This window comes from Columba livia, chromosome 3 (genome assembly GCF_036013475.1).
Source record: "Columba livia isolate bColLiv1 breed racing homer chromosome 3, bColLiv1.pat.W.v2, whole genome shotgun sequence".
Taxonomy (NCBI): Eukaryota; Metazoa; Chordata; class Aves; order Columbiformes; family Columbidae; genus Columba; species Columba livia.
Genome location: NC_088604.1, coordinates 92,501,005 through 92,513,172, shown reverse-complemented (window position 1 = coordinate 92,513,172; position 12,168 = coordinate 92,501,005). Strand labels below are relative to the sequence as shown.

At 37.5% G+C, this 12,168-nt stretch overlaps 1 protein-coding gene across 2 annotated transcripts in view; it reads right to left on the bottom strand.

Annotated features, from left to right (window-relative positions):
- SRBD1 (S1 RNA binding domain 1) overlaps positions 1–12,168 on the bottom strand; it is a 130,716-nt gene that overhangs the window by 19,590 nt on the left and 98,958 nt on the right. For both annotated transcript variants that reach the window (XM_065058195.1, XM_065058196.1), the window contains exon 19: positions 2,567–2,673. In XM_065058195.1, the coding sequence (XP_064914267.1) occupies positions 2,567–2,673 (107 nt within the window). The remainder of the gene's footprint in view (positions 1–2,566; positions 2,674–12,168) is intronic.

Here is a 12,168-nt window from a genome sequence, read left to right as displayed (position 1 = left end):
AGCTGCCTTCTTTAGGAAATGATGTGGGAGGAGTATTCAGGACAGATAAATTGCTCCTGTGAGAACAGCCCCCTCTCAGCTATTCTCTTCCAATGGTACCACAACACCTTGTCCCAAGGTGAAGAGCTGACTTCTGCTATCCAGAAGGAGAGTGGCTGGGAGCAACTTGCCTTCCTCATAATTTAACAGATCCACACAGCTTGTTCTTTTTCTCTCAGCTGCTCTCAAGACAAAAGAACAGCTAGGAACAGGCTGCATGAGGTGTTCTCAGGGCAACTTGGACCTGGCAAAGAACTTACCTGTGAGGTGCAACTGCAGTTAGCCAAGCTCCTTCAGGACACAACGGATTTGCTGCACACTTTCTGTACACAAATGTGAGTACAACTTTCTGTGTATGGAGTGTGTTAAGCATAGAAAGAGGGACAAGAGTTGTGGTGGACAGTTACTCCTGGCACTAGAGAAGAAAATGTTTCCCCCATCTGGCTCTATATATCAGATGCCATTGCTGTAAGTCAACAGCAGCAGAGATCTGTTTGTGGAATGGCATAGACTGATTCTAGAATGACACCACTAGCAAACCTGGCAAGAACAGTCAAAAATCAGGGGAAAAAAAATAATAAAAACCCACCTTTCTATTATTTTCATCCTCAAGCAAAAGTTAAAAACATAATCCAAAGTTGGTGAAAGCTTTGACTACATCTTTAATTACAGATAAAAATATTAATCATTAGGAGTGGAATTTTGTCCAAATATTTCTTAGAAACATTAAGAAATCCAGTTTATTTACACTGACAAAGGAATACAACAGAGTTCACAGAATTTTCCACTGATGATCTCAAGTCTTTCAAGTATGGTACTGAGCCGTACTGCAGGTACTGTAGTATTGTCATCCCTTCCACGTGTAATATGTGTCAAGAAGTGTATTTGATGCATCAGAAAGCATGAGCATAGAGCCTTGCTCATGGTATATTCTAGACAGAGCAACAATTTCATACACTGCACATCTGTGGGAAACTTGGACCGCATCTACGCAGAACAGCAGAATTGAACTGCTGAGTATCAAGTTAGATTCCAGAACTTGATGCACCATGTGCATACAAACATCAGGTTAATTAGACCAAACAAAGTACTTAGTCAACATGGTTACCTCCTGTAACCATGACTGGACAATGTCACTCCATGTTCGGTGTCTTGAGGAGACACAGCAGCACCTCAGCCTGGTGCCCTCTGCTGAGCTGCGCAGTCTAGTTGGACCCTGCAGAAGGCTGACAGGGCTCACCCACTGCCCTTGCTTTCATAGAATGAAAGCTGGTCAGCCTCATTTACCAATGGTACCACTTTTTTACTAAGAGCTGATCTCAATCTGAAAGAAGGTAAGACAGAACATAAATCAAGAGTCAGGCTAGGAATTAGATACATGGAAAAAAATATGGAAGAGAAAGTAGAAAAAAACAGAATAGAAAAAAACAGAATAGAGAGTGTCTTTCAAAATATGGAAAGACATTTTTGTTTTCAAGAATTATTATAAGAGGTTAAAAATAACTAAAGATAGAGCTAGCAGGAATACATTTTCCTAACTTTGATACCAAATGTAATTATCACTACTAAGCTTATGGACATTCATTTTCTTCCCCTCCTACTGAAACTACCTGAAACGAGGTTGTAGCATGGAGGGTGTTGGTCTCTTCTCCCGAGTAGCAAGTGATAGGACAAGAGGAAATGCCCTCAAGTTGCACTACGAGAGGTTTAGATTAGATATTGGGAAAAAATTCTTCCCAGAAAGGGTTGTCGGGCATTGGAACAGGCTGCCCAGGGAAGTGGTGGAGTCATCATCCCTGGAGGTGTTTAAAAGGCGTTCAGACAAGGTTCTTAGGGACTTGGTTTAGTGCCAGAGTTAGGTTATAGTTGGACTTGATGATCCTGAGGGTCTCTTCCAACTTAAACGATTCAAGGATTCTACTACAGAGGATGACAATAACACTTTTGCTCTTCTGAGAGGCTGTTCAGCTAAACAATTCTGAATTCAAGAAAGAAAACAAGCTTTTAATTTCTAACCAAGAAAAATAAAATCCAGAACATTTTCCAAGTAAATGTGGCATAACTTAAAACAACAACAAAAAACAGTAAAAAGGGATAAATTTTTCAGCAGTTTCCCCTTAAATCTTTCCTTTTCTCCTTTCCTCACCCAACTTTTACAACCTGTTCCACTTAGCAGTACCATAAAAATACCTTCGAAGAGACAGAAAGTACATTTGAAAATCCCCTTCTCAGTGTAAAAATACAGATTAATTATATCAAGTTTTTCTAAAATTGAGATTTGGCTCAAAAATTTTAGATATCTGTTTTTCTTCGAAAAATAGTTTTACCCTGGAGAATCACATATAGCTTTAAAAACTGAGTCTTAATGATCCAGTGAAAGACTGTCTTAATGTGTCATTTTCATGTAACTGGAAGTTTAACATAAGAGCCATTTGCTCCAGCTAAGCTTGAGTCAGATGGCAGACTAAACAGAGACTCTGTGATCCAGAGCCATGTAATTACTGGAATAGGAAAATGTTTGACTCACCTTAATAGTATTTCTGAGCAGATGTTAATATCAACTCCTACAAAGCTGACACACTCTTCAACCACACTGTCCAGAGTTGCTTTAAGCAAAGTCTGTGATACATCATGCTGAGAAACAAAAATGCAGATATCAGGTTACTGAAACATCGAAGCGTACATAAATAAGAACTGCAAACAATACTAACATTAATAAAAAGAGTTAAGGGAACTTATCAATATCTTATGTGCATGTACCAGTTAAAAATATAAACTGCAGAACCTATTTTTACAAGGTCTACTCTCTTTGCAACATCTTTGTCATGATACAAATCCCTAGAATAAGACACTCCTCACATTTCTGTTTTTATAATACCTATTTCCCTGCATCATGTCAAAACAAAACTGTATTAAACACATAATGATTACTCAAAGGAATAATGCTCCTGTTCATCCACTATGTCTTGTCTTTAATCTGAAATTTATTTAGCTATAAGAACAGTTTATTAAAAATAAGACAATATTTTAAAAGTAAGGTATTCAGAGAAAACATCACAAATGCTGTACTTTTGCAACTGCACACACAAATGTTTGAAAATAGTCCTATTTATGAGCATCACACTATAGTACTGTTATTATTTACTAAAAGAACAAGCCAGGTATTGTATGAGGCTGGGCAATACCTAAGGCACATATCAGCCCTGCAGCAACAAAATGTTTCAGATTTTGAACAAATATTTCTGGGAAGATTGGCAGGTCCTTGACCAAAGCACCACTAATGGAAATTCTTCCAGTTTTTCCATTATTGTTCATAGTATTTCCCCTTTCCCCCCCACCTCCTAAAAGAAAATCAGTCACACTTGTCAAAGATAAAAGTTCCGAAGCTCTAAGACTTCTTTTCCTCCACAATGCAGGCATACTTCAATCCATAACTGCTAGTTCCCCACACAAGCCCATCGACACTCAGAAGTCTGACCTGGAGGGAGAAGCCTCTCTTAATGCAGGAGCTAATTCAATCACTATGTTGGCTTAGCTTCAGGGCTCTTATACATCACCCATGTTAATCTGGGTTGATCTGTTGTGGTTTCGTGATGCATTCATTTTGGACATCAAGCTGGATCCAAGCCAAGACAGCAAACACTTCATCCAATACTTTGTTTTACCTCCTGAGCCATTCAGATCTTTTAAAGACTTCACAGTTAAATTTAACATGCCAACAGCATCAATCCCAATCCACTAATGTTGGTAGTTCCTCAAGTAGGGTTTAATAACTGAAACAACTGTAAAACTTACGGCAACGTATTTCATACCCCCCTCATTTCAAGTAATTGTCATGTGATGTATTTTCATGATGCGATACATAGTAAAGTTACTGAAAAACAAGAAGCGCAAAGTTCACCAGTGTTGCTCCTTCTCTATAAAGTTCGCATGCCAAAAGCCATGTATGTGCATAAGTACTGGCATTTGCAAACAGTCTTGGCCTCACAACCACAAAGCTTACTTTTATACTTTGCAGATCAAATGTCATTTTCTACTTCCTAATGCGTTGCTACTATAAGGCAATGACGACTTTTCTGAATAAAGAGAAACAAAAAAAACCCACACCCCATAAAGAAGTCTTATGTTTCTGTTTTTCTGACTTACTGAAGATGAAGCTTCTCTTAGTTAGGATGTTCTATATATTCCATCCTCCTGCTGCCATCAACTGGATAATGTACTAGAGCTAGAGGCTTCCAGCTCACACACATGCTCATGCAAGGATGCATTTACACACCACAGTACAAGAACCAGAATAACACTGTTCAGAAACAAAACTTGGCCTCTTCTTTACCAAGTGCAGCTGCCAAATACTGGGCTAGATTTTCCACGATGAAGCACAAACTAAAAATTTAATAGGAGAAATATACTAATTCAACAATTTTTTTCATTATGATGGAGGAAGGCAAAAGGAGAAAAGATATGGACAGTCCTCAAAATTTCTTTCTGCTTTTAGGAAAGGCTACTGACTCCAAGATACTTGGAAGTTGATTATCATATAGTTTCACAAGTTACATTAACAGGTTCCATTAACTGTAGCAGTTCTTGGCCACCTCTAAAAAAAAGTCTAGGTCTGAGAGAACAACTCAGAATACACAGTCTGTGGCAGAGATTAGACTAGACTGCTGTTTTCCCGCATTTCAGTCTCATTCTGTAAGATAAGGATCACTCTTCAGAAGGAATAACATGGAGTTACACGATTCAAAACTGAGACAACCACCTTTGTCTCTATAATGCCTTACAGCATAGAGTGTAGCAAAGATGGTAATCCATAGGTATGGCCTAATCTTTCTAAACAGTTCTTTGGAAGAAGCTTAATTCAGTAGAAGCTTTATTTCCAGTCTGCTGAAAGTGAACCTAGATAGCGATTCAGCCAACTATATTCCCCCCCCCCCAAACAAGGAAAGGATATATCACCATCAAAAGCTAAGCTTCCCAAAATACCTCTGCTAATGGAAGATAGACCAGTGCTCACAGATCCCGAGTTTCAAATGCGAAGTTGGTATTTATGTGAAGATTTAAGCTTGTGGATGCAATAGTTTTTGTAAAATTCATGTGATGGAATACACGCAATTTGGAAAAAAACGCAATATTCAACTGTTTATTTCTTTTGCCAGGAAAACAAGACATTGTCAAGTCTCACAAAGATTATTTGCAATCTTTTAACTAGATTGCTGCATGATGGTCACCATTAAAAATCCAAGACACACACAAGTTGTTCTTTATTACTCCAACACAGAACAGTCGTACCACTTGGAATGGACATCACAGCACAAATGTGAAGGCATGGGCAGACAGGACAGAACAGTTACCCTGCTTACCATACAAGACAGCATGGCTAAAACAATCCCTAAGATACCAATACCTCACAGAAGACAGATTGAGCTACTGAATGATGTTAAGTTGCAGACACTAGGAAAACTTTCCAGACAGTGGATCTGCCTCCCAAGATGCAACTACTGACTGTCATAGCTTCCTTTCACTATGATGAAGAAATTTCTACATCCCTCTTTACGTTGACACAAAGCACAGAGAGGTGTTAGGACTTAAGTTTCTAAAAGAAGTTAATTAAAAACGTGATGATCCCAATACCATTGTCAAGACTTCCTACTGTAACATGCTACACTTCAGAAAGGTTTCAAGTGAAAAGCATTTTCCTGTCTTCCAACATTCGAACATTAGAGTCTAGATGATACTATATACTCCTACGTACTATCTAGGTGGTGCTATCCGATTATTCAGACACTGCTAAAAGCACATGTACTCCATGCTACTAGCTCGCTACAACAGGTCTGTAAAGACAGGAGCCCCTCTCAACTGCTGCATTATGCACATCAGAATAAAACCTACACAAATAAAATCCAAGACCCATACGCAAAGCTACTTTCCAAGGATGCTTATGCAGAATCTTATGCTGCACAGCCCAAACAAGCCCTCCACGCAGCAACGTGGTAGACTGTTGCTTCAGCTGATCCCCTGCAAATGCTTCTAAATAAAATATTTTCATATTAACACTAACTCCTAATGCACCCCTATGCGTGAGGGTTTCCACCTGCTAAAACCATTAAGTACTTTCTTTTTAATCAGAATAACTCTGACTTATTCGCTGTCTCTATCTGGGGAACAAATACCACCCCTACAACTCCCCACACAAAACCATGAGAAACCAGCTCCCAGGGCCAGCTGAACAATTCAGACCAGGTGCTTACTTGGAGTCAAGCACGCAAAGCACCCCGACAGCTACGCCTAACAAGGAGGGGCACATCCTTTGGTGCCATTTTCAAATATTGTCTTGAATTTAGCACCCAAATAAATCACTAAGGTTTTAGTAAATTTTCTGTGGATATCTCCAAGCAACAAAATAGATTGATACCTCCTATTTATGGAAACTAAGACCAGCAGAAATAAGGGACTTGCCACAAACTGCGAAATGCCCAGTGCAAATCTGCAAACTTTCTTTTATTATCACTCTCCTGAAAACAAAGCCACCTTGCTTCTCAGATAACATTAGGAAGTACTTAGATATCTGTTTGGTTTGGGTTTTTTTGTGGGGAGCACTATAGAAATTAATCTGCCTGTAGAAATAGCAGGCAGAGTAACCATATTATAGTATTTGTTTTCTAAGGAATTATCAATGAGAAGGGGAACAAGATACATAAAATTATACTGTTTGATTAATTGAAACGGCTACAATAAATAATCATAGTTGACCAATAAATGAAATTCAAACGTTACATTTTTCTGCTCTTTTTATAAAGACTACCTCAATATCCCAAATGTAACTTATATTCGTGAATCTGGAAGAAAATCAAGGGCTTCTGTTTTGATTTCTGGTCATGATTACCACTCAAATTAGTCTGTGGCAAATTTGTTAAAATTACCAGTAAAAATAATATTACATTGTGCATTTTAAAACCACCATTCTGCAAACCCATGCTAAAAAACTAATACAACACAATTTCATGTACTTTCATTAAACACAGCACTAATGTTTAACACTAAAAAGAATGTTTAAGAACGACTGCCTATTACGCACAATAGTTTTGTCCTATTTTCATTTCCCCCAATACTGCATCTATCTTTTCTTTCTATATGGTACGAAGCAGAGAGCAAGGATTGTTGTTATGGTCGGTTTCAAGAGCTATCAACACTCAGCAGAAATAATTAACATTACTGAAAACCTATCTGTTCCTTGAGAGGGTGCTACTACAACTGTAATCGAAATCAAAACCCTGTTGATGTACACAACAGGAAGGCAGTACTTTAAATAGCCTCTCAGCTCAGTTCTCTCTAGCAGTATGTCAGTATGGACACTGTAAAAATACATTTGTCATTAGGATGACAAATCTATCAAGTCAAAGAACCACTGTTCTCATGAAGCCTGGAGGATGAACTTGTTCTGCGTGAGCACAGGTGGTGGGGCCAGTACACTGACTTGGCCTGACCACAGACACTAAACACCAGATCACTAGTGTTAGACTAGAACAACCCTAACAAGCAGTTTTTACATGGAAGTACATTACAGCTCTAAGCTCTTCACCTTTGGCAATATAAAAACCCCCACAAATACTAAAACAATACACGTAACTATAATGCATTTGGTAATCTTTTTCCTGGTTCCCTGTAAAAATCGTAATTTCGGAAAATACAGTATGACTGCATGTCTTTCTGAAAGCCAAATTCAAACAACTTAAAACTCTACTGCAAAACACAGCAATTCTTAAATACTTTTAATTTTACATTTACAAACGTTAGCAGACATCGACATGACCAGCCCATGCATCGTCATTACTTTACAATACCCAAGAGTCACGTAAGGCACCTTCCAATGCAATTGAACAAGAATGACTCGGAGCCAGTGTAGACATGACCTAATGATGCTGGACACAAAGCAGTGGGAATGGGAAGAGTTCTCAAGTCCAGGCAGCAACCTGCAGGTTTTTGACCCCAGTTCAGCACTACAGAATTGTAACAAGATCAACTTTCATCCTAAACAAGACCGAGCTGCGTGTCGGACGACCCAGTTTGGTTTTCGATCAAGTTATACTTCACTTGTCCTTTGAATCCAAAAGTCAACCTTCAATTAAGTAAATGCAATTTAATTTTTTCTGTCTAAAAGTAAGTCCTGAAACACTTCTAACACCTCATAAAACATTCTTTTACTTTCTTGGTACCTACCATTAACTTCTATATCCATGACTTTTAATATTGACATGTGAGACTAGCCAACAAGCCTCTTGAAAAAATACTTTTTTTTTTTTTCTTTAAATAGTACTATAACTGTGCAGCCTGAATGACATTTACTGAATGAGAAATTAGGTGGGACAACACATCTTAAGCAAAGTTCAAAATTATATTATTTCACAGAGATTCAATCCACAGAAACATGTTTTAAAATTTAAAAAGGGGAAAAAACATTCCCTACTTGCACTGTGGCCTATATACAATCAGTTGCATTTCAAATGCTCGTGAAACCACAAAAGCAAAATGCATTCAGGATAAGCCCTTAAGTACAGCAGGACGAATGCAACACAAATTATCTAATGATAAGTACCTTTTTCACGTGCAGAAATATAAAAAAAAGTCAAAATACACCTTACATGTCAGGTGGAAATGTTGGAAAGTTCAGGCAGGGGGTTTTAATCTCTAGCGTCCTCTGGAAAATCCCTTTCAGTTAGATTCTAAGAAAACAAGCTTATCCCTCTGATGTTTGATAAAAGGACCTAACTTCAATAATTTCTTTTGAAGATTGCTTGTGGTTTCTCCAAGTGTTATATTGTTATAGGATATATTGTTATCCTATGTACTTAACTCTGACTCATTTCTTGTTTTCAAAAATCCAAATTCTGTTTATTTTAACAGCATATTATTATTACTGAAATATCCCCAGAGAGAGAAACGGATTTATATTTTCAAAGAAAATGATAAAACAAAAACAAAGTCTGTCAGATCTGACATTAAAAAAAAAAAGAAAACAAAAATGCACACTTGATCTTGTAAACGCTTCAAGTCACTTGCAAGTTGCAGGAATTCATCTTCTATTTACTTGTGCTTGTGTCCTAACCAGAGCAGTAATATTGCTAAGCTTGTTACACAAATTCAAACCCATTGCTAATATGGTCATATTTCTAAAACTAACTTATTTGACACAAGCAAGATAGCAGCAAATGACCAAATCCAAAAACATCTTCCTCCCTCCAGCACAGGTACCCGTTTTCTTCAACACATATTGTTATGTGACTAAGGGGAAGTAATCTCTATTGCAATTATCATCAACCACATAACTCCTGAAGATTTCAATGAGACATTTTCCAATTAGTAACAAAGGTGACTGCCCAAACTGCTAGGTGGAAAGCCTACATCTCAATTTCAGTCCAAAACTGTATTTTGTGGCTGTTAAAGCTCTACAAATACAGGGGATATCCTGCGGTAGTACAGAAAGGTAAAGCGAGGACCATCAGGAGTGGAGTTTCATAGACCACATGGCTGAACAGCAACAAATTCAGTTGGAGATTTTCCTGAAAAGTGCCAAAGGATAAGAGGGGGGAAAAATAAAAAGTTACACTGATAGGGGGAGAAGAAAGAGTAAATTTCTAGAGGGACAAGGCAGAAGTCATGAAGCCCCTGTAAATGTGGTCATATGTGGGAATTCTGTTTAGTCTGAAGTCAGTGACCATCCATCTCCCTGCAGCAAACAGGTGAGAAACAGCAGCTTCTGGGTATAAAGTTCCCACTGGCCTCACTCAGAGCACAGGAAGCACCCAGGAGGTGTGAGGAGCTTGCTAAATAAATGCCTCTGTAAATACACAGACTTCTTCCAGCTCCACTGAAGACATGCTGGAGTTCTGCCCACTCCTCTCTCCTGAGGAAATGTGCTGCTTGGAATATTTTATAAAACTAGAAAAAAACAGCAAATTCATTTAAGGGTATTTGCTAAAATTGCAATATTTGTACAGTTGATACACATTTTGTGATACCCTAGATTTCTAATGAAAGCAGCTTCTCACACTCACTGGCTTTCTCAAAGTTAGTAAACAAATACACTCGGCAACTGCTACACCAGGTGACTCATATCAGCAATGGACTGAGAATATATTTAATACAATGACATATCCATCCCCACATTAGAAATGTATATGCCAAACAATGACATCTGGCAATTTTTTTAATCCCACACCAGAACCAGTCATGATACAATGAAGAGGAAAAAATATTTTCATTTAATGTGACACTACGTCCTGAAACTCTTGCTGGAAAGTACTTTTAGGAAATTTGACGTTTCTCAACTTTTTGCCTGTTTTTGTTTTGGTTTGGTTTTTGTTTGTTTTGTTGGTTTTTTTTTTTCCCAATGAAATGGATCAGTTCAAATTGAATATGCCCAAATAGCACAGTCTAATTCCTCTCTGTTCAGTTCTCTCCCCCTCTTCTACTTGGCTCCTCCTTTGCTTTCATCGGGCTCCCCTCCTTTCTGCACCCCCAGCCTCTTCCATAGCATAGCTAACGGCAAAAATAACCTACGAATGAAGCAAAATGCAAGACACTGGCCTGCAAAAGACACAGCCAAACTCAAACAAAGCAAGCTTATTTTCTCTCCTTACTAAAAAGCATACACTTTTGATTGACATATGACAACTCAAAAAGTCACCCAGGGTAGTGTTTATTGAATGACCCATGGAAGACTGAAAGCTGCCAGAAAACCAGGAAACATGAGAAAACAAAAGCTTCTTCAGTACCAGCATTTACGGATTTGACAGGCAGAGTACATAAGCATCCGTTGTGTCATTCACATCTTGATAACTGAAACCAATTTCAGCACAACTCACTATACACAGCAGCAAACTATACTTAAAGCAAAAGCATAAAAAATAATTGGAAAAAAAAACCTCCATGATGTAGTAAGTCTATATATTTTTAAAAATCTGCTGTGCACTAAGCTTAACAAAATGTGCATTAAAATGTGTGTTCAGTACTTTTCCTATTACATATATAGCACAAGCAAAGTGTTTGCATGTTGGAGGTTGAAAAGCTGACAGGACTGAACAATAAATTAGCTGCACTAACTTGTCAGCACTATAGAAATTAAGTTCTCAATGACAATTTTTACAAGTGAACGAGAACACCAACATTTCTCTCATTCTCAAAACCAAGCAACCCTCAATATTGACAGTATGTGATTGTTACTACTGCAGTGATTAGCATAACATAAAACCTGAGAAATCCAAGTGATCTAGTAGAATAGCATAAACGAGAATAATGCATGTACTACCCTGTACATGGAAATAGTGAGTACTCTTGCAATATACATATTTTTGTTTTTAAAAAAAAGATCTGAGTAGGCATAAAGGAAAAGCACAAATCAAAGAGCACTTATTTTCACAGTATCCCTGACAGATGCTGCGATTTGTGGCCTCACAACATGACCCTTACTATTATTCGAGGTCTAGAAATTCCTTCAAAAGGCTTCTTTAAAACATTACAATAGTGTTTAAATTATTCATAAACATAAAAAATAATATAAAAATTTATGGCGCAACAAATTAATGAAACTTGCTTGGAACATGGAGTTTTCTTAGGTATTCGCTAGTGGAAGATTTGTAAAAAATTATTGCATTACTATTACTGACTTGCAAATTTTACAAGTTACTTACAAAGTCAGAGCTTTTAATATTACAGGTATGAACACATTCATTGCAAATGTGTAACCTGATCGCAGATTATTCCTTTTAAATATTGACCTCTATTTCCCTCACAATTTTTTTTTAAAGTATCTAAAACATAACCAAAATCACAAAGAAATAAAATAAGAAATAAAGTATTTGAGAATCTAAGAGTTAATAATTTAAAAACTCTTAAAAACTACCATTTTAAAATGAAGTATCTTTATGAATTCTAATTATAAAGCCATTTAGTCCAAAAAGCAACTTTACTGCCTTACATTTGGTTTTGGTAGAGTTTGTAAGGTAGGGGAAGCAGAGTTCTCTGTTTGTACAAATAATTACGGCTGCAAGCTGGTACACCATCGAGCAAGAAGGGAATTACAATAATCTGTGATTTCACAGCACCTTTTTCTGCTTCCCACCATTTGCAGAA